The sequence below is a fragment of the Pelodiscus sinensis genome, chromosome 6 (assembly GCF_052426305.1).
Source record: "Pelodiscus sinensis isolate ZL-2025 chromosome 6, ASM5242630v1, whole genome shotgun sequence".
Classification (NCBI taxonomy): Eukaryota; Metazoa; Chordata; order Testudines; family Trionychidae; genus Pelodiscus; species Pelodiscus sinensis.
The window spans coordinates 41,106,191-41,130,256 of NC_143057.1; the positions used below are offsets into that span (position 1 = coordinate 41,106,191).

A 24,066-nucleotide genomic window follows, 5' to 3' on the forward strand; every position below is an offset into this window, starting at 1 on the left:
CTATTATTTCATCAATTGTGTACTGTTGGTAAATAGTGTAAAATCCATACTGCAAAAGCAAATAATGCACTAATTTTCTTCAGAGTATAGAATACAGACTTGGAGTGTTCTGCTTTCCACATTTTTGCAAGCCTTTAAAGAGTTGGACCAAGGACTTTAGCAAGCAAATGATTAGCACTGAAGAGATTTAGATCCAAAGAGGAATGTGCTACAAGAAAAAATAAACAAACACAATCCTTTGACAGGTATTGCATTTTAATCATAAATATATCATATCAGTGAAAGGACTAATATTTTGCCTTTTTTTTTGGCTGTTCAGTTTATCTGAGATGAGCATGTTTTGCTACTTCACAATGAAAGGTTTGGACATAAAGGAAGATGCCTGAAGGTTCAAGATCACTCAAGCAACGTGTGCGCTAGCTACACGTCCAAGAATGTTTTCATTTGACTTCAGTTTAGGGAGAAACAGAGGTGGCCACTCTGATTTTTGGCAAGCAAGGGATTCCAGACTGGCCAACTTTGTAGGCTTTTTAGATGGTTCTGTTCCAGTATTCCCTCTTAAGATTTTCCAGCCAGGAGCGGAGTGAGTTTTGACTCGTGAACCAATATTGAGGTCATGTGCGCTAGTTTGTATGTGTGCCACTGTGGCACCCAATTTACTAACACACACACACTGCCAGCAAGTGGAGCAGCACCTTCCACCTGCTATGCAGTGTGTCCCATTCCTAACCGCTGGAGCAGACCCTGGCCCCGCTCCCCATGCTGCAGGTCCCATTCATAGCCACCAGAGAATACACACACTCCATCAGGCAGATCATGTTCCCAGTCCCAGCCGCCAGAACAGGCCCTAGTGCCCTTTACCTTATGGCAGCCATAGCCACCAGAGCAGGCCTTCTCCCCGCCTCTGCACCACGCGGCTGCAGCATGTCCCAGCCCTCCACCCCGTGTGATGAGATGGTTCTCTCATCACACCATCTCATCTGGCCCTACCCGTGTGAGTGCAAAACAATACCGTGATGTCTACACTGGCCCTCTGGCGCAAAAGCATTTGCGCAAGAGGGCTTTTGCCCGAACGGGAGCAGCGTAGTATTTCCGCAAGAACACTGACAATCTTACATGAGATCGTCAGAGTTCTTGCGGAAATTCAAGCAGCCAGTGTAGACAGCTGGCAAGTTTTTCCACAAAAGCAGCTGCTTTTGCGGAAAAGCTTGCCAGTCTAGATGCAGCCCTGGAGTTCAAGAGCAGGGGATGGCTGAGGTGTAAATGAAAACTCCCCCCATGTTCTCCCCTCCCCCAATATTTTCAGTATATGTGGGGTAGGAATGTTTTACAATTGAATTGGTATGGTGTATTGGGTTTTGGGGTGGCATTTGGTTTGTTTTTATCTTGGAATGAAGCCAGTTATTTTGAGTGGATTTGCTTTTATTAAGCAATTAAACTGATTTAGGAACATTTCTATTTTGTAATGTAGATGATTAGGGAGCTGGAGTTAAATGTTGATAATAAGATGAGACAAATGAATGTTAAAAACTTTTTCATCTCTCCCTTTTTCTATCCTCCTTTCTCTTAGTCCTGGGTATGTAGCTATTCAAATTTATGAACACTTGAAATGACTAGGGTTTGGTCCAAGAACATTGGTAGGTCTGGCTACGACAAGAGAATCCCCCATGTGCTCCTTTGGGGCAGCATTAATTCCTTTGCACCAATGCATGATGTAAAAGGAAATAAGCCTGAGCCAGAGACCTAGCTCTGTACCACACCAAATACAATTATGATAACCACCAATAATTCTAATAGAAGCAATGGCCTACAGTGAAATTTGACTGCAGACCTTCTGTATAATCCATTTTTCACATCAGAGCTATTTAAAATGCAAATAAGTGGAGCACAGTGTAATTTCTACGTTATAACATCAGCTACTAAAAAATGGGAGATTTCATTAAAAAAAAGACTGGAAATGCTGGTAAAGGAAGTCCAGTGTCCCTTCACTAATGTTATAGCTTCAGATGTATCCTACAACAGTGAAATACTTGAGATATGGAGCAAGTTGCCTTAAGAATAAAAAAGCACAAGGTCCAAATTTAATTGAATTTCAATGAATCAGCAAATCAAGTAGTCCACAAAATTTCTATCAACGACTCGATAAGGCGAGGAGGGGGTGGTGGAGCACTCTCTATCCCAGCTGCATCTCTGCCTTTTAAATGTAGTAAGAGTTGCCCACAGCTCTTACTACATTTAAAAGGCAGAGGTGCAGCAGTCGGGATCTGGTGTGAGTGGGGACTGCTTGAATCCCTACTCACCCTGGGTCCCTTTTAAAGGCAGAGGCGCAGGAGTCAGGACCCAGCAGGAGCGGGACTGCTTCAGTCCCCACTCGTGCCATTTCCCCTGCTGTGACTCTGTCTCCCCTGCCCCCCTGCAGAGACAGTGCTGGGGGGGAACTGGCTCTTAAACTGGCTCCCCCAGGACTGGCTCCTGCTCCACCCCTCCTTGCTGCCTCTGATATAGGAGGCAGCAAGGCAGAGGAGAAGCGACTATTCGAGTAGTGACTCGACTACCCAATAAGCCTAGGCTTATCGGGTAGTCAACTAGTCGCTTACATCCCTAACGTAGATACTAGAACATTTACCCAGCGTTGCTTGAGTCTTTAATTACTTTTTCTTTGTTTTTAAAAAGTTGAAAATGTACATGATTCATATAAATCCTTGCTCTGGGGTGGGGCTGAGGATTCAGTATGCAGGCTTCCTCCGAGGAGGGAGGATTATTCCAGCCCTCTCTCAGTGCAGCAACTTGGAGCCAGGTGAGAAGCCCCTCTCCATGGCCGCCGCAGCTCCAGCACACACAGCTGGGGGAGGGGTTCATGTCCCCCGGCTGGGGCAGGTCCAGGTTCATCTGCCCGCTGCCTAAACTCCCTAGTCAGAGTGAGGAATGCAGCCAACAGTGCAGTTTCCCCTTGCTCCCTGACGAAGCGGAACAGCTTGTAATATTCGGCTGTGTCTACACTGGCACCCTTTTCCGGAAAAGGGATGCTAATGAGACACCTCGGAATTGCAAATGATTTAAATATCCGCCGCAGCATCTGCATGAACATGGCTGCCGCTTTTTTCCGGCTCGGGGTTTTGCCGGAGAAAAGCGCCAGTCTAGACGGGATCTTGCGGAAAATAAAGCCTTTCCCGCAAGATCCCTTATTCCTTTCAAGTAGGAATAAGGGATCTTGCGGGAAAGGCTTTATTTTCCCCAAGATCCCGTCTAGACTGGCGCTTCTCTCCGGCAAAACCCCGAGCCGGAAAAAAGCGGCAGCCATGTTCATGCAGATGCCGCGGGGGATATTTAAATCCCCCGCAGCATTTGCAATTCTGAAGTGTCTCATTAGCATCCCTTTTCCAGAAAAGGGAGCCAATGCAGACACAGCCTTCCTGTGTGACTCTGGGGGAAGAAGCTTCAGCCCTAGCTGGCCTCCCAAAAGGGTGCCTGAGGATGCGACACCGAGGGCTAGAGCAGGGGTACTCCCAACCAGCCCCTTTCACCTTTCTGGTGATTCTCTTTTCTGTGTAGTTTTAAGAGAAGCAATCCCATTCCAGGCATAGACAGACACACAGACAAACTCTCTCAAATACATAGTATATACCTATCCCTTTCTCTACCACTGTTCCATATTGCCCCAATGGAGTTCTCTCTGGTCCCTTGCTGCCCCCCTGTTGTCATTATACAATACAACTGTCCCTGCTAGCAGAGCCCTCCCTTTCCGTTTTATGAGAAACAATTGCATCTCAGGCACATCCCATTGTCCTGGTACAACCTGACCCTTACCTCGCTTTAAGTTATGATAAGAGGAAGCTATATACCAAGTGTGATGGTTCTAGCTCTTACTATTTAGGAGTTCTTGAACAAACAGACTCAGACAGACAGACACAGGATGAACCTCTGTAATCCGGGACTCCTTGGTCCAGCAACATCTGTTGTCCAGCAGGACCATGGATGTTCCAGGACCAGAGTGTCCCAGTGGAGGGCTGGCGGCTGCACTCCCCGGCATGTTGCATCTGGGCAGCCAGGCACAATCCAGCAGTCTGCCCGGCAGAGCCAGGAGCTCAGCGCATTGCAGCGGGGATGCCTGATGGGGCCAGGAGCCCAGCATGGAAGGAGCTTGGCTGGAGCTGGGCTTCCCAGCATAGCAGAGAGGGAGGTGGGGAGACCAGCAGGGCAGTTAGGCTGGTGGCAAGGGAGAGTCAGCCAGGAGGACAGCGGCTGGTCCAGGGCTAGGGGAGCTGGTAGTAGGGGAGGCAGATATGACCTCCCGTGGTCTGACAAATCCCTCATCCTGGACTGGTCGGGTCCTGACAGCGCCGGACCAGGGAGGTCCAACTTGTTTATAGTAGATCTGCAAAGGAATGATAATTTATAAACATAAAATCCCACCTCCTCTCCCGCTTTAAGTACTTTTAAAAAAAAATCCAATTTTTCCTTTTCGTATTTGAATGAGGAAGTGATGGCACATTCAAGACTCAAACACAATGTGGTAGGAACTGTGAAAGCTTCCCAAGAAACCACATGGGTGACCTCCAACGTCACAGCTATTCAATTTTTGAACATCTCTGTCAATTAGTTTGACTTGACCAAGTTTGTCATGTGGACTAATTTCCAGTAAGAAGAAGAATGAAACCACCAGTTTCTTTTTCATATGTCATCTAAAAATTCTTGAAAAATAAATAAGAAAGGGCAAAAGAAGTGAATCTTCAATATTCCACCTATCACTTCCTTAAAAGAATTAGAAGGGAAAACACAATTAAAATAATCATAGAATCATAGGGCTGGAAGAGACTTCAGGAGGTCATCGAGTCCAGCCCCCTGCCCAAAGCAGGACCAATCCCAAATAAATCAATAATTGTATATAATAATCTAATGACAGTTGATATGCTTACCATTTTAACAAATGAATTCTTTTATTACCCTGGAAAACTACAAAGCCTGTTGCTGTGAATCCTAAAAAAGTAGTGGTACCAGTTGAATCCTTAAAATAAGAGAGAAAAACACAGATTAAAGCTATTTGTTTAGATTTCCTCCCCCCCACCACCATATTATACATAACATTCATTATTGATGTAATATAAATTCTTAGCCCATAATAGTAAAAATTTGGTATCTGTTTTTCTTAGGTCTACATCTTGTGTGTCAACTAAACTGTTCTCAACATCTAAGTTCAATCTTTAGCAATAAAAAGTCTTGTTTCTTACTATTTCACAAGATAAAACTGTCTTATGCTTTTTTTTTCTCCATATATAGATTTTGGCACATGGTAGCACTTAAAGGTTTATTCATTTTTATGAATACATACAGAAATAGTCCCGTTTCATATCAAAATGCTCACCAATATAAGCATGGGATTCTTCATTTTGACTATATGTGGTATTCCCATCTAATGTCTTTCAACCTCAAAATACATAGGAATAAATTCTCTCATGTCGTTTCCAATACTTCACAATATCATCTGTGCTGGAAATATTCCCACAAAACAGCCTTTCTTGCTGTATTTAGGTATTTCCAATTTTGGTGGAAATCAGAAGTGCAAAGATAAAGGGTGTTTTTTTTAAATCAGTAAACCAAACTTTTTTGAATTCCACAAAGAAAAAAAGTTGGATTCAAGTTTTTTGAGCAAAAGTTTATGTCCATTCATGTTTTACAGTAACCAGCTTTCCTATGCCTATTTCAAAACTTTCACTTGTCTGGAATAATCTGCCTTGCTATTCTATAAGCTTTATTTCAAAACATTATATAAATAAATAAATAAAAGGATAAATATAAGATTTTTTAAAGGTTCCTGTGGAAGATAAAAGCAAAAACATAAAGGGGAATAGTTTCAAATGTAAGTACCCTACTGTAGTTACTATTAAAAAGTCTATAATTATCATACAATGACACCTGAAATAATGCAGTATGGTTCTCATCCAAAGCTCACTGAAATAAAGGGAAGTCTTTTTATGAACATCAGTGTGCTCTGGATTAGGTCCCATATCTAATTTTATAGAAATAACTGTAATTATGGAGATACAATCTTGGATAAGAGATGACTGTTTAAATGGGATCAACAGGTCACTTAATTCACTTCCTAAAAATGCTAGAATACAGTATTGTTGAAATATAAGAATGCAAATTATCAATTGGAGCAGCATCAAAATGGGTAACCTTAAAAGCAAAGTATGAAGACTATGATTTGTATATTTTGCTGCTGCAACTGAAACACTTGTTTTTTAAATGTCTGCCTAGAAATCCTAACAACTGGTTGTGGCTTCTGGCTAACAGTAACATATTGTTACTGAAATTCTTAGAAACTCTAGATGAGGAATGCTTCAGATTATTTGTTTAACTATAGTTTGTCAGGAATTACATGTGGAAACCCAGTAAATCCCTCATGATATTGCATTATGGGAGAGTTTTGAACAGCCATGAAATGATCAGTTATCAAAACTTTGCCTTAGTACCTTTAACAAAATATATTCTACCTAGTATGTTTATGTAAGCTGTTATTTTTTGTTGACTAGAAACAGTTGTGAGCAATAACTGTGTTGTAAGAGGACAGCACGGCACTACAAGTTGTTCACAGTGTTGGGATAGAATTACAATACGTATGACCTGCCAGGACCCCAAAGAAAAAGTCCTCACACTGACACAGCATGCTAGAGTGTCATACTGTGAAATACTGCCTATGCAAGGCACATGGGTGTTTGTCAATCAACATTTTACAAAGCTGCACAACATCTCTCTTGCATTTTCTTGGGAGGCTCTTTCAGAAATGTTTTCCTACACATGGCTGGATAAATATGGGACTACTTCACTGAATCTGATGGTCTTATTAACTTGTAAAATAGTAATTTATTTGAAAACCCTGAACGATTACCTTGCAAGGATGGGGATCAACACCATAGGTTTCCAAAGAATGTGCTTTCAGTAGTAAATTAAATTCAGCAACAGCTGGGCTCTGCCCTCTGAAATTACACAAGACAAATGTAGCAGTTTAACAAAAACACAAATAAAAGGTATAAGAGTACAGTCATCAAAATCAAAGAAAGAAAGAAAAGACCTACTAACTCATGCACCATTTCAACCATATAGTATTTAGAAAGAAGGAACAAGGAGATCTTTCATGTGATTTCTGCTGGTGCTGTCTTAATGCCTAATCATTTCTCATTAAGTTTTGATGCTTTCTGCATACCGCCAGGTCTCAAGTGATCTGTGCAGTTAATCAGGGTTATCAAGTATCCATCAAATATTTGTTATGTTCTGATGTATGCTCAAGTTCAGTCTTACCATGAAATAAACCTCAGCATCTGTTCTTTTCACACGCACCTTCCCTAACTCATTTAAGAGGATTGTCCAGATTAAGGTATTCTTTCCCACTCAGGATATCGACAAAGCAATCATAAATCAACAAACTACCAAGACATTCCTAATTATAGGAGAACCTACCACCACCATAGTGTAGTATCTGCCAGCATTTTCATTATATGCCTTTATTTGTAGGAGGAAGTTCAAAATCAGTCACCAGTATTAACTAAAGCCCAAAACAGGGACTGGAAAGTCTCAACCCTGAAGCAAGCTCTTCTAGTTGGTTTTTTTTTCAACTCCCTCATTGCCAGCTTTCATTATAAACCATTGCAAGATGATTTGTGAAAGATGCAGAGGAATGCCGCTATTTTCAAATAGATGTATTGGGTGGTGATGCAAGATATAAAGCTCTATGCAGTATCCTATTAGCAGGGTAAGAATACTTTTCCTCCTCCCTCTGATATTCCAGTTGTCAATTATCTATGTTGGTGGCCTGTTTGACAAGCATTGGATCAAATGGGGGGGGGGTGCTGTTAGTCAAATATTCCAGTTAACTAACAGTTAACTGGAATGAGTGTGGGAGAGAGAGGGATCTGCCTAGGTGTGTGAGGTGGGGGGTTTGGCTACAGGAGAAGGCTCCGGGGTGCGGGTGTGGGAAGAGCGTGGGGCAGTATTCCCTGTAAGCTGAGTGCCTGGGTAACCACTCAGGAGAAAGACAAATACTCCTAGCAGATTAGCAGAGCGCCCACAGCTTTTTTGTGTGTTTGTTTCTAATGGTGGTGCACATTCAAACATGCCTTGCTGCACACAAAAAAATATTCTACACAGGGATGAAAAAAATCTGCACATGGACAGAGGAAGCATTTGGGGGGGGGGAGGGTGCAGGATCTGGGCAGTCTCACCTTAGGCAGCTCCCTTCAAGTGCAGACATGTTCTTGCTGCTCCACAGCTGCCACTGTCTGCAGTTCCTGGCCAACAGAAACTGCAGAGCCAGCAACTGGGGTGTGGCAGGAAAGTAGCACACAGAGTCCCTATCACTGTGTCTCTGATTAGGAGCAGCAAAGACAGGCCACTGCTTCCAGGGATTCAAGTGGAGCATGGAAGAATGCTATTGGACCTGTTATTCTGTGTCCCTTAAATGACAATGATGGATACCTTTTACAGCCGTGTTTTTCTCATGAGCTTGTCATTATGATCACGTGATTTCTGAGGAAGCGTAGTCACCGGTTTATCTGGTTAAGTATTAATGGTCAGACACTGAATACAACCAATTACATTATAAATCTGTCATAGTTGGAATTTATCTATCAATAATTGCAGAATACACTGGTCTGCCAACCTTTGTAACGCAATCATGAATTAGTTTCCGCCATAAAGCCCAAGCAAAGGGATGACTGGGTCACCAAAATTCAAATGATCTAACCTACTAATCATAGCACTGGAGACCAAAATGCAGCTGAAATCCTGAACAGGATTGAGTCTACTGATGCACAATCCTTCTAGATAAACTTCAGATCTCAAATGAATAATGATTCAGTGACGCTCATTGGTCACAAAGAGAGACCCAAGAACACCTGGATATCCATTAATATCTTCACCACCACTGAACAGCATTGTAAGGCTAATTTGAAAGTAATATAGTCACATATCATAACTAAATTTCACTCACAATAAAGGAATACATACTGACCACAAAGCTTATATGGAAGCCAAAGCTATTGCAGTCAAGGAAACCTCTGCCAGAAACCATGTTGCCTCTTTAAACAAACACTTGCATATCCTCAGTGAAAGAGGTTATTCACTTAAATATCATCTACTCCAGTTCTGGTGAGCTAGCCAATACAGAAGAGGAGTGCATGGAAAGCTGGAGTGAATGTTTCTGTCAGCTACAAAACACCCGCCCCCCCAATTTTCTTTCATCAGTGTCAGGAGCCTTTAAAGTTTTTGCTTAAGACTGCTTCACAAAGGCTACGTCTAGACTACAAGCCTCTGGCGACAGAGGCATGTAGATGAGGCTACCAGGCATAGGAAAATGAAGCGGCGATTTAAATAATCGCCGCTTCATTTAAATTTACATGGCTGCCGCGCTGAGCCGATCAGCTGTTTGTCGGCTCAGCGCGGCAGCCATGTAAATTTAAATGAAGCGGCGATTATTTAAATCGCCGCTTCATTTTCCTATGCCTGGTAGCCTCATCTACATGCCTCTGTCGCCAGAGGCATGTAGTCTAGACGTAGCCAAAGAGAGAAAGACCTTTAATTGGAGGATTTACCCCAGATGAATGCCCTTAACCTGTAAAATAGGGAACATAAACAAGTATCTCTGTAGTTTACATTTCACTTCAATCAGGAAAGCTAGGTATGCAATTATTGAATTTCCAGTAGGTCTCACATGTGCACACACACATAATTTATTCAGCATTAAAGAGAATCCTAAATATATTACACCTGCAGAAATTTAAATCATTTTACCTCAATCAATTTCCAGATAAGAAAACCCAGAACTGTGCACTCAGGAAAAAGACAGATACTATTCTGTGTAGAAAAGCTTGCTGGCATGCAGTACAGTATGAGAAAATGCATTTCTGATTTGAATTCAGAATTCTACCATGGAATAAGCTATGAGTGAATGACTCATCCTGTGTGTACTCTGCGACTATCCCATAGGAATCTATCCATTTCAAAGCTCCAGCTAAAACTTTGAAGAAAAATACTCCAACTGAAGAACTGAGCAGCTCACAACGTTTTCTGCTATTTTCTTTTAAGCTAACGAGAAGCGTACAGTAGAAAATTAAAGGCGATGGTACTGACACTACTTCCCTCCCACACACACGCACACAAACACCAATTCCCTTCTAAAATTATTTTCTCCTTTATCCCCCTATCATTTGGAGCCTGTTAAGAAATAGAGTTCATCCTTTGCCCCAGTCAGAAATGAAGGGGCACTTCACAGAATTTTGGTCTCCTATTTCTTGAAATAGTTTTATGATGTTTTTGTTTTTAGGGAACCATGAAATAGTGAGTCAAAAAAAAAAAAAAAAAAAAAAAACTTAGGTCTGATTTATTTCCTGCCACTGACCTGCTGAATGATGTTGGGCAAGTCACTTCTGCTCTCTGTACTTCAGTTTCCTCATCTGTGAAAAGGGGATAATGACACTTATCTCATTTCAAAAATGCTTTGAGATCTACCAGTGCAAAGCATTATTTAAGAGTTATTATTCAGGTTCTGTAATAATTTCTGTCACTTGGAGACACCTGCTGCTGAACACTTATATAGTGTGCTACTTGCAGTAGTCATTGCTCAACATTTAAGAGCTAAACTGTGGATAGGTTAAACGTGATTCAAAAGACATACAAAGCATGCAAGTAATAAGTACTAGCATCCTCAGTGTCCACTGAAGCCAATGGAAGCCGCAAGCCTTCCACTGCTCTACTGCCACACAGCTTTAAACCACATAGGAGGAATCAATCCCTTTTGAGATTCCCTTTTACTCAGAGTTGTTGATGTTGATCATCCTGTAATCTCAACAAGATCACACACAGGGACTTTATATGAAGGCCCTCCATCTTTGAAATGTTCTTGAGCTCATTATATGCTAGATCATATGTGGTATCTTTTAGCAAACCAAAGACATTTTAATTTTCTTTAATGTTTATGTGGGTGATTTATTTCTTATATCGGGGCAGCTGCCAGATTGCGTGGGGTTGTTGGTATTTCAATCTTTTTTATGAATTCTAGTTAAAAAAAACTAGAATCTATGAAGCCATGTGTCCTGCATGCAGAAGTCCTTATATAGTCTTTTTAGTTTGCCCCTATTCAGAAAAAACTGCCTATGTGTTGAAAAACAGTTTTAAGTGACTGCAGACTACATAAAAACACGAGTAAAGACTTCAAGACCTAGCATTAGGTTTTAGTTTTTGACACTAATGAGGATTAAGCACCTAAAAAACTATGAAAATGAGGCACCGTTTAAATACAAATATATTAATGTTACCAACAGTTCCTTTTTTTCTTCTGGGCTAAATTCGGTATACAGATTTTGAATGGTTTGTAGTAGTTATGATGAAATTACCATGTAGGTAACTTTATAGAGAAGTGCAGAATGAAAAACCCTCTAAACTACTTTCCAGCCCTGTTGCATAGTTTGTCATTGAGTCTTTTACATTAAAAATAGCAAGGCAAAACTTTGCAATTTATCTAAGCAATGGCACTGCTGCTCTTGGAATTCCCATGGCAACCAGTATCACAACAGAGCAAAAGCTTTAAATTATTCTGTATGTAAACGGAAGAAACATTACTAAGTAGTTGACAGCCTAATTGCTGAAATCCTACTGGAAAATTTTAAAGTCGGGAAAAACAAATACATATTCAGATAAAAGAATCCTTTTTGTTCTTTATGTGAATTTCCCATTCATCATAAAATTTCAAATATCAGTGATTTAAAACAAATACTAACAGTGTGATTTAATGCCACAACAGTAATAATACTTTAAACTTTACTTTCTTATATCCAATGGTTTCAAAGCACTTAAACAAAAAGATTCCTGAAGTCACACAATATCTCAAACATCAGTGGTTAGCAAACCACCTTTTAGACATAATGACACTCCATCATAACTTACTGCAATGAATAATACAACTTTGGGCTCTAGGTGCTTATCCTAGACAGACAGCAGTAAAACTGGACTAACAAAATAGCTAGCCATAGTAAACCTACTTCCTGGGATATAGTTCCTAATGTGAAAAAGAAGGAAAATCTGGCCACCTCAAAAACCTGCAATTGAGAAACCCTTAAGAAGAATGCAGAGAGGTGTCTGTATTTATTCAGCTTTGTGGTGAAAAGCAGAACTCAATCCCAAAAGTCTCTATCCTCTAAAGGAGGAGGCAACAACATGGGGACAACAAAAAAAACGTAGTCTATATGCATGATTCCAACTACAGTAAACTTCCGATAATCCGGCACCTTTAGGACCCAGGGGGTGCCAGATTATCAAATATGCCAGACCATCGGAAGGGGGGGCTATGAGGGATCTGGGGTGGAGTGGGGGCAGATGCGCCCCTCGGCGCTGTGGGACCAACCCAGCAGCACCCCAGCTGCTCTGCCCCAGGCTTCCTGGAGTCAGCCGCTGGTCAGTTTCAGCAGCGGCTGACTCGGGGAAGTCTGGGGCAGAGCAGCTGGGGTGCTGCCGGGTTGGTCCCGCAGCGCCGAGGGGCGCATCCGCCCCCACTCCACCCCAGATCCCTCATAGCCCCCCCTTGGGACTAACCCGGCAGCACCCCAGATGCTCTGCCCCCGGCTTCACCGAGTCAGTTGCTGGTCAGTTTCAGCAGCGGCTGAATTGGGGAAGCCAGGTGCAGAGCAGCTCCAATTGTCCGGCTGCCCGGAGCACTTCCGGGTTCCAGATGGTGCCGGACCATCAGGAGTGCTGGACCATTGGATGCTGGACCACTGGAGTTTTACTGTACCTTTTCTAGAAAAAATTTTTTGCTGGGAAAGAAAGCAGCATTCTCTGGAAGCTCTAACCAATGTCATATAAGGTGACCATATTTTTCCACTTTAGCAAGCTATTCCTACTACAGAACAGCATGTGCTCCTGACTCAGAAGAATTCCTAGTAAAATCATGCAAACCAATCAAAATTTTGTTCCTTGTTATTCACAATAAGAAATTCATTATTTTTAAACAGAGGATTTCTCCAGAAGTTTCACTGCTGCTCTAGTTTCTAAAACATAACATCTTCATATGCAGATTGCGCCTTAATTCAGTGCTTCCAGAAATTCTCTCCATGCTAGCTGTGTAAATGTTGGTTCTGGTCTGATTCACTCTCTCCACCCTCCATTATCAACACACAATTATAAATTGAACTGATTTTTATAAGTGTCTTTGAAATGTTTCTTCCTATGAAAAACTAGCTTTTTTCCCCCATGGAAGTTTCCATTTTCGATTTTTTGGGGGGTGGGAGGTGGGAGGGGAGTTTAAAAACGAAAACCAAAGTTCTTCTTTCATTTTTTGGCAATCAAAATACTGCCAAATTTCAACGTTTTGGGATTTTTTTTCAGTAAAACCAAAATGGGTGAATGTTTTCAACTTTTGTTGCTGAAAATTATTCATTTTCTGGTTTTCAATAAAAATATTGCAGAAAATATACCAATTTATATATTTGTTCCTTTTTGTCAACATATTTTACATTTTATGATCAACTCTAATCACAGGGTTTACAAAGCTTGAAAGGGCACAGATATCTTGTGCTGAACTAGGTCCTTATTATGTCTAGTCTCTAGACCCACCCCACAGTGTCTCTCCTCTGATGTTAACCTACATTGGCTCCTTAGCTGTAGACTAGAGAATGCATTCAAAGAAGGCAGATGAAAAAAGGCAGTGTTACTGGATAAATGACAGCCTCCTTTTAAATTGGACAAGACAAAGCTCTTAGAATGAGGTTCATCTGCTGAAAGAATGTGGACACAACCTCTTGATAGAAAAATCCCTCATTTCAAATAGACTCATCTGCCTATGTATTGAGACCAACACAGCTACCACATCACTGCAAACAATCTGTCTGTGTCAGTCAAGACTGAAATGGGAGCCTATTAATCCAGACTGGTTGTTACATTTTTTGAAAACATTCCATAGATTTACAGTAATCATTTAAATACATGCCAAAGATATAAGGGTTTTACTGACCTCTGAAAAGTGTGAAGTGAGTTGTGTTTAATGCTTGTTCCCCCCCATACATAGTTTATATCAGAATGGGCATGCTGAGTACAATGATAATAAGAATGTAAATTCATTCTCTATCAGGCATTTCTGATAACTGTCTGGTATTGCTATGGCAACGTAGGCTGGGCAGTAGCTATACAGCTTGGCTACCTCGAATACTAACAGTAGAAAGAATTTCCAATGTTAAAGGGAAAGATATTTACATTGATATAGTACTTTTCATTCCCAATTAGACAAGCATGCTTTATAAAAAATTATAAATTAAATGTGAAGGTCACTTTGTTCACCACGGAAATTCAGCCATCTCTAAGCATGAACCACTTGTTTCAACAGCTTCCAGATTTAATTTAGTGCATCCAAGTAACACAAAAAACAAAACAAAAACAAACTACTATACAAACAGCTGTTTTTATAAGACATACCAACATTAAGCACAGAAATGTCTGACACTATGGGAGTTAGGGATATCTGCCCTGCTAGATCAGGTTGAAAGTACACAGTAATATTTATTACTGAAGTGACAGCCAGTTGAAACTGCAGGAGTAAGTCCGGCAAAATACAATTTTGGTAATTACAGGTTGAACCTCCCTGGTCCAGCAACCGTGGTATCTGACTGGTCCCAAATGAAGGAGTAAACTGGACCAGGAGAGATCGCTGCTGGTCCCCATGCTACTAGCCCAGCTCTTGGCCCTGGACAGGGTTCCAAGTTACTGGCCCCACTGCTGCCGGCTTAGAAGGGCTACTGCCGGCCACCAGGGCTCTCAAAGAACATCTGTGCCAGACTACTGATGTTGCCAGACCAGAGAGTCCGGGTTATGAGAGGTTCAATCTGTAATATATTTTTCTGAGGGTATGTCTACGCTACCCTCCTAATTCGAACTAGGAGGGTAATGTAGGCATACCGCACTTGCAAATGAAGCCCAGGATTTGAATTTCCCGGGCTTCATTTGCATGAAGCCGGCCGGCGCCATTTTTAAATGCCGGCAGTTCGAACCCCTCATGAGTACAGCTAGTTCGGATTAGTAAGACTAATCCGAACTTCCTACTCCGTGCCGCGTGTAGCCGCGCGGCACGGGGTTAGAACTGCCGGCATTTAAAAATGGCGCCGGCCGGCTTCATGCAAATGAAGCCTGGGAAATTCAAATCCCGGGCTTCATTTGCAAGTGCGGTATGCCTACATTACCCTCCTAGTTCGAATTAGGAGGATAGTGTAGACATACCCTAAGATATATTATGAAAATAATCAAAATACATATGAATATATTTAAACATTTTCCATATTCATTTACTGCCTTGAAGTCATTCTTCTCAAAACGAAGATAACCTACAACCATGACTAATTTATTATTTTTATCAACCAGATTGAAAAAGATCTTTTGGAACTAGAATAAATCATCTTATTACCTAGCTCCCCTAAACAATAACAAAAAAAGTAAAACCAGAACAAATGGGTCCATTAATTATTTGCTTTAACCATAAAATGAAATGGCCTATTCAATCTACAACCTGAAAAACTAAAAGGTAAGGTGTAGAACAAGGGCAGGCAAATACTGGCCCACGAGCTGGATCCGGTCCACCAGGGTTAGCTATTGGCAGGCCCCCACTGCTTTAGTTACCTGCACAGCTGCAGGTGTTGACAATCACAGATCCTGTTGACTATGGATCACTGTTCCCGGCCAATAGGAGGTGTGGAAAGTGGTGCAGGGTAGGACACCACTTCCTGCACTTCCCATTGGCCGGGAATGGCGACCCATGGCCAACAGGAGGTGTGACCACCAGTATCTGCAGTCATGCAGGTAAATATAGCAGCAGAGACCTGCCAGGGCCTAACCCTGGTGAACTGCTGCTATGTTATTGCCCAGCCCTGGTGTAAAAGCTAGTACAGTAGACTGGAACGGAGTTAGATTCACATCTGTATCCATCTATTGTTTCTTGTCTTACACTTAATACTGTAAGCGTCTGGGGGTATGAGCGCTCATTTTGTTCTGGGTTTACGTAGCACATAGCACAATGGTCGGTGAGTGGATGCTATGGTAATATAACAACAGATTTTCACGTGGATGCTATGGTAATATAAAAAACTGGATTATTAATCACCACCTCACGTAAGAGAGATTTCATTTGCAGTTGCCAGTCATGCTAATGTACTATCCAATCAACCTCACAAAAACATGCCTGATCTCTATGGTCTTGAAAAGGAAGTTTGATTATCAAAACCCTAGCTGTCTTCTCAGGTCTCATTGGAAGGAATCCTGACTTTGCTCAGCTATTGGACTCTTATCAAAATGGCAAATCCACCATTATAAAGTCATATGATGTACTGTATGGTTTACAAGGAATGTGTGTCATTGACCAGAGAGCAATCATTTTGATTTCAGTAAAAACATATGTGATGTTCAGTATTGTTGTTCTGTCCTTTGGTATTATATCAGCAATAGAAAACCCATTTGGAAAAGGCATATTTTCTTTCCTCTGTAAAAGGAGTTGCATCAAATCAGTGAGCTACATCTCTAGCTGGACCAGTAACTACTATGGCTTCAGCCCAAGGAAGCAGAGTCAGTTATGTAATATAAAACATACAATCTGGTTAAAGGACTACAGAAGGAACTAGAGTAATGGAGAAAAAAAGGGAATTAACTATTGAGTTATCTGATAAAGGGGATGTTGGGTCAGAACCAACTTTTCACAGCTTCAGGGTACTGGATACTTGGAACTAAAAAAGGCACACTCAGAGGGCAAGAACAGAGGGCAGTTAACCACTGGAAAACAAGAAAATATGAAAATAAATTTTAAAAGCTTAAAAAAGGATCAGAACACAGGTTCAATACATTGGTAACACAAAGAAACACAAAGTCCATAAAATTGAGGGATATCAGAATTTCACCCAGCTATTTCATTCATGGTAAAGCAAAAAGTCTTCTATAGTAAAACCTGTGTTATCTGGCACACTCAGGGATTAGGGCATTCCGGTTATCTAAGGGTCCCATCAACCTAGGAAAAACCAATGGACAATAACAGTAAAACTCAAGTTTTTAATATTGGTAGTTTTGTAGTGAGAGTCAGCTGGCCTCACATTTCTATTTTGAGTTAAACATAATTAGAACTTCTTAAATAAAAAACTGTTAAGCCAATCATGGTAAACCAAACCAGGCCTGTGCACCTGAAGATGTGACAGTACTGTGGCTGGGGGCAATGCCGGTTAAAGTTTTCTGGTTAACAGAGTGCCTGATAAAGCGAAGTTACTCACCTCGGTGCAGTAACCGTGGTTCTTCAAGATGTGTGTCCCTGTGGATGCTCCACTGTAGGTGCTGGGCTTGCCCCGGCACCACAGAAACGGAAACTTTTCTTATAGCAGTACCCGGCTGGACCGCGCATGCACAGTGGCGTCTCGCGGCATTCACGCTCTTTTGTGTGAGTGCATGGGCCGGCCCCCGCCAGTTCCTTGAGGCTGCCTCGGAATCTGGAAGACATAAAGGAGAAGGACTCCGAAGCGGGGAGGAGGGCAGGTAGTGGAGCACCGACGGGGACACACATCTCGAAGAATGACAGTTACTGCACTGAGGTGAGTAACTTCGCTTTCTTCTTCGAGTGATGTCCTCACGGGTGCTCCACTGTAGGTGACTGAGCAGCAGTACTCTGCTGAGGAGGAAGGAGGGGAAAACGGAGTCCCTATTTATCTGCTGAAGAGAGCACTGCTGATGCCTCCACACTATCTGAATGCCTCCTCTGATGTATAGTGTAATGTTTTATAAAGGTGTCATGTGAGGAGCACGTGGCCGCTCTGCATATGTCCTTAAGCGGAACGCACTTGAGGCAGGCCGTTAAGCTGCCATTGCTCTAGTGGAATGGGCTCAAGGATGTGTCAGAAGCGGAATATGTTTGGAGGCATAGGCCTCAGTTAAACAGGTAGTTATGAGTTTTGAGATGCGCTGGGATGATATTGGGTGTCCTTTCAATCTCTCGGCCAGAGACGCAATCAGTCGGTCAGTTCTTCTGAAAGGTCTCGTGCGTTCTATTTAAAAGGTGAGAGCTCTTTGAATGTCAAGTGTATGGAGGGCCGCTTCACGTGGGGAAGTGTGGGGTTTCAGGTGAAGAGATGGGAGGACAATTGGTTCATTCACATGAAAGCTTGACGATACCTTCGGGATAAATGTTGGGTGAAGTCTCAGGACTATGCTATCCTTATTGAAGATGGCGTACGGGGGTGTTGCCATCAGAGCTGATAACTCGCCAACTCTACATGCTGATGTAATGGCAAGAAGAAAAACTACCTTCATGGTTAATGTCTGAAGCAGTGTGATAGTGGGCGGTTCAAATGGTGGAGTAGTTAAAGCTTCAAGTGTAACATCTAAATTCCACACTGGAGGAACGGGCTTACGGGGAGGGCTTAAGTTTGTAAGGCCCTTCATAAATCTTTTCGTGGTTGGGTGGGCAAAGAGGGAGGTGCCCGCAATAGGTTGTCTGCATGCTGAAATGGCTGCTAGATGGACCCTGAGAGAGGCTAACGACAATCCTGTGTATTTAGGTGAAGCAAGTAATTGAGGATAAGTGAAGTGGAGTCGACTCAGGAAGCTCTTGCTGTGTGGCACACCAGGAGACAAACCTGCACCATTTTGAAAGTTCTGGTTCTGGTTTTTTGTCATTTACTGTGGATAAGAATGTGTTTGACTTGTATGGAACAAAGGGATTCAGAAGGAACCATGCGGTGAGATTCAGCATGTGAATCTGTGGGTGTCCTAATGAGCCTTGGTTCTATGTGAAGAGGTTTGGGAGGGCTGGAAGTAGAAACGGTCTGCGTGGTGACATGCAGAAGACGAAGGGGAACCAGTGCTGACGTGCCCATGCTGGGGCTATCAGTATGACCATGGCCCTGTCCGTTCTCACCTTCTGCAGAACTTTGGGGAGCCCAGACTGAGTCCTACTCTGGAGCAGTACTTCTGACTTTTTTGGTGCGACGAGTGGCAAAGAGGTCTATTAGGGGAGTGCCCCATCGTTGGAAGAGAATATGGAGGACCCCATCGTGTAGTTCCCACTCATGATCTGGGGCGAAGTGCCTGCTGAGAAAATCCACCACGACGTTCGTAGTTCCAGGTAAGTAGGATGCCACAGGTGTTATTCCATGGTGAATGCACAAGTTCCAAAACCAGATTGCCTCCACACAAAGGGAGCAGGATCAAGCTCCGCCCTGACAGTTTACATAATACATTGCTGCAACATTGTCTGTGAGGATGTGTTCGTGAAAGTATCTGCAGGCGTTGAAAATCGCCTGGAGCTCCAGAAGGTTTACGTGGAGTCGTGTCTCTAACAGTGACCAACGGCCCTGTACGGACATGGTGCCCATATGTGCGCCCCATCCTAGGAGGGAGGCGTCGGTGGTGATGTGGTGCGAGCGTTGCTGTTGGTGAAAGGGTACACCAGTAAGAAGGTTTGTGGGATTTGTCCACCAGCGGAGTGAATCTGCTGAGAAAATCCACCACAACATTCGTAGTTCCAGACTGCGGAAGGATCACTGGCCTGTAAAGGTTGCATTTCATGTGATTGTATACTAGTGCTAGCCAATACTGGAGGCTGCGGAAATGTAGTCTGGCGTAGCGTACCACGTAAGTAGTGGCAACCATGTGACCCATTGAGCAGGAAAGCTTCCATTGTGCGCTCCGAGTCTGACTCCCCTCTCCCGCAGAGAAGGGAAGTCCCAGCGCACGCCTCTGGGGACTTACCCGGTAAGTTCCCAGAACGCCAGGAAGCTGGGGCAAGGAAGGAGCTAGCGCATTTCCAGAACCCCCGGAAGCGAAGCGCAGCTGTAGGACTTCCGTCTACGCAGTGGGAAGTTGCCACTACCTCCATTGTTGCTCGAGGTAGGTATTCTTGGGACTGGGGGGGCCCAGAATGCCTTGTGATCGACTGGTCGAGGCCTCAATCAACCATTTGATCGCGATTGACTGGTTGGTGACGATGGGTCTAGGGGGATAGCAAGCCTTGATCTATGCTGTGGCTGGAGATTTTTAAGAAGGCGATGCTGTTTGTCTTTTATTTCATCCAGCGGTATCTCTTGGCTAACAGCCACTCGTTTAAAGAGTTCTTGGAACTTCCGTAGGTCGTCCAGCGGGGAAACCTCCCCAGAAATGACAGCTTCATCTGGGGAAGAAGAGTAGTCGGTAGGGGACACCTTTGGTGGGTGTTCCTCAGTGGAAAGGTGGATGTCATCAGGCTCTGATGGAAGTTGAGATGGAGATGTCAGTTGCCCCGTTGGAGTAGGAGGAGCTGGAGTCGTTGAGTGTCTAGAAGATGCGCAGTCACAATATGCGATCTAGACCTATATTGGTATGAGTACCTATTATGGGAATCATGGTGGTAATGATCATCACAGTGGTAAAGTCTATCCAGTGGTGAAGGCCTATGAGAGTAGGTAGGTCGTACATGTTCCCAATGATGAATGTGAGGTGAGTGGGGAGAACGGGAGCGGGTGTAGGAGGCTCTAGAGGAAGCTGGAGATGCAGAAGAATGATGGTAGTGGTGATGCCGGTGGTCCCTGTATGATGCTAGGAAGGGAGATGCTAACTGATCATGAGGCGAGTATGGTGATCGGTGGCATTGACTGTGATAAGGTCCTGGGGAGCGCAGTCCCGACGGGGAAGGCGACGGTGCCGGTGAGAATACCAGAGATCAGGAACGACTTCGGCACGGAGGAGTATTCGGTGACAAGGTGTGTGGCTCAATGCCAGCAGTGTGCGTAGTGGGTGCCACTGGTGTCGGTGCCGGCTCCCTTGGTGCTGCACGGCCCTCAGGGTTGGGGGCAGAGCAGAGGGCTAAGGTGTGGAGAGTGTGAGAGTGAGGAGGCTCAAGGTGAGGGAGTTCCATCCGGTGAGGCTTCTGTCTGTGCAATCCAAGGCATCAAGGACTGATTTTTCAGAGCATATAGAATTATACAGCAATGAGTATGTTCAAAACTAAGCTCCCAGTCACTTTGGTTGCCTAGTGTTTCACTTTGAGCAGTCAGAAAATGAGGAACATACAATCAGGGTCATCTCTAGGAGGGTGTGGGGGACTAAACTCTGGACAACCCCTCCTCCTCCACCCCAGGCCTCCCTCCTATCCCACCTTGTCCCACCCCTGCTAATGCCCCCATCTTTCCCCACCCTGTTCTGCCTCTTCCCCCCCCACACATACTCCAACCCACCCCAACCCATTCAACCCACTTCCTCCAGTTTCCTGCTCTTTCCAGCTTCTGCCCATCCCCCCAAGCAATACCAGGAGCGGGCCAACTGGGGCCAGGTTGCTTGCCCCCTGCTAACTCCCCAAATCACCTTGGACCCTGCATCCACCTGGACACTGTGTCACCCTCTAAAGAGTGGGGCCTGGGGCCGTTGCCCTCAATTGTCCTATGGATGGGACGGCTCTGCACACAATTAGTGATCACCTGTGAAAAGTCTGCTGCACGACTTGTCTAATATCACAGAGAAACTGCAGCAGAGGCAGAAACAGAATCCAGTTCCCCAAGGCAGCATTTAACTGCCTTAAACATGAGAACATCCCTTCTCTTCCTGCAATCACTGATGTCCCTCGCTATATCCCTTCTAACTTACGCAACAAATGAGGGCAGGGGTTCTATAGGCAATTGTCTCCTTCGGAACATATCCCAGATTCATCCCCAGAGGAGGTCCAGCCTGTGCAGTGAATGAGGCAGGGAACTGGGGGGGGGGGGGGGGGGGAAGAATGTGATCATGTAATTAGAGATTGTATCATAATATACACAAAGCAACATTACTTCTAGCATTTCCTATCTTTTCGGTGCTAGACTTTTCAACCTTAATAATGTTGTTTTCATATAAGTTATTCTGAATGTAATTTTGTAGGCTTTTTTTTTAAAAAAAAGAAAAAAAAGAAATTCCATCATGTAGCATTACACTGACATCCACTGTCATCAGCACTTTTATCTCCACAATGCAGATCTCTGCCACTTGAGCTAAAAGATAGCAGTAGCAGCTGTAATCTTCTTGGTGCAACAGACCGTTCAGATCCTTTGCCAATGGGTTGCACAGATATTTGCTGATAGCAGAGGAATGCCGAGACCCCAAAATCTTGCCCTCCATTGCAGGCTCGAGACAAGCAAGTTCTAGTGGGCAAAAACTTCTCTGCCTGTTTCTCCAAAGCATGACCCCTTCCATCTGTCCTCTTTATCATGATCCAGTTCTTGTTCTGTCTCTTCTCTGTCTCTCAATCCCTTTCCCCTCACCTAAACTGTCCCAGTCTCCACTCCTAAGGGTCTATCCCAGTCCAGCTGCTCATTGGCTCTGTCTCTTCTCTTTCTCTGTCCCACTGGTTCCCAGTCTCAGTCTCCTTGACCAGACAGTCGTAGTCTCCCACATCTGACTACACATCCCAGGTTCTCCCTGTAACTCCCAGTCGTTCCCAGTTTCCATCTCACACTGTGGCTCCTCATTAGTGAAAGTTGCTCAACTACCCTGCAGCCCTGAGTTGGAACAAACTCAATGTGGACAGAATCTTTGGGGAACCTAATTGCTAAAATCTAAGAAGAAAGTACTGGGCAAATGCAAACTGTGGCTTTTCAAGGGTTTGTACATAACTAAATTTAGGCAGATTTTTACACTGTCAGCAAAAGGCAAATACTTAATACAAAGGTCGATCTGCTGCCAAATGTCAAGTCCCTGCTCCAAACTATAGGGATGACAGAACTTTTCAATTAAAAGTTTACCAACATGTTTTAACATGGACAGAGTTTTTCCCCTCGCCTTATTCTTTCAAATGGCTGGGCCAGTTTGGCTCAGGTTCTCCAAAATAAATTCAGTCTTAGGCAGACACTCAGCATGCAAAATTTGAGCCCAAATGCTTAAACTTTGGCAAATACGGAGCAAGTGAAAACAGGATTTTATAATAGGAATTGTCTAGCAACAGTGCTATAAGGCCTGCCTATAAGATATATATATTAACTAAGTCATGGATGCCTTAGGTTTCAGAAAGGAAATGCATCTGGCATAGTGTACTGTTTGATCTTCGGGCTGCTTGTTAAAGGCAGTATTGGAATTATAAACTATTTTATTATTTGTACATAAAAATAATGAAAGTAATTAAAATAATTATTAAAGACACTCTGGTATGAGTCATAATATGTAATTTGTGAAGTTTAACTGTTCTCTACATACTATCTCTGAGCTGAAAGAAATAGGGACGTTAATTACGTGTATTCATGTAAAAAGCATAACTGCAGGATTTTTACAGCGGTTACATGTTTACATGTACGGCGGAGGGAGGTTGGTAGTAGCTGGTGCTCATGGGGAGCCAGCTTTTAAGCTCAGTGCACATAGAAAATTTATTCCACACATGGATGGAAAAAGATACACATGGATATGTTGCTCATGAGTAGCCCTTACTTCAAGTATAAGCAATGTTTGCTTGCTTGCTTGAGAAAGGATTTGAAGAATCAAATCTTGGAGATAATTTTATCCCATTGTACAAGTACAGAAATTAATTAAAAAAAATGTCCATGGCTATTTTTATTCCATTTCAACTGCATATACAATTGGACTTTACAAAGATACAGTAAATTACTCAACTATGTTAAAAATAAAGAGATCACAGGTTGAAAACAGATTACTGCAATTATGTTTCACTGAAATATTGTTTGATTTATAAAACATGATAAAATTTCTTTTTTCAGGCCATGATTCAGGTCAGCTCTTAAACATGCTCAAAGTTAAGCATTTCCTTGCATGCTATACTGGACAGGGGGTGGACTTATGCAAACGTAAGTATTTTCCTCAATCAGAAATGTCTATATGCATTTATTGGCAATGTTCCTTCTACTCTAGATATCCTCTCTCTGCAGTGCAGCCAGCCCCACAAGTTATCATTTTGCTTTATTGATTTATCGGCCGTAAAATGCTTCTAAAGGCAGATGCCTTATCTTTCAATTGATGATTTGTGTATTTCTGTTACTGGAAAGGGTGTGTATCTCTACAGTGCTATATAAATAATAAATAGCTGGGGCTGATCTCTGGTCAAATTTGATTGCA

The 24,066-nt window shown here is 43.0% G+C and overlaps 1 protein-coding gene across 1 annotated transcript in view; it reads right to left on the reverse strand.

Moving 5' to 3' along the window:
* Nucleotides 1–24,066, reverse strand: part of LOC102459043 (FERM domain-containing protein 3) — a 200,725-nt gene that overhangs the window by 38,640 nt on the left and 138,019 nt on the right. The window contains exons 7-8 of the mRNA XM_075931758.2: nucleotides 6,890–6,977; nucleotides 4,917–5,005 (exon numbers count right to left, since the gene is read on the reverse strand). Of these exons, the coding sequence (XP_075787873.1) occupies nucleotides 4,917–5,005; nucleotides 6,890–6,977 (177 nt within the window). The remainder of the gene's footprint in view (nucleotides 1–4,916; nucleotides 5,006–6,889; nucleotides 6,978–24,066) is intronic.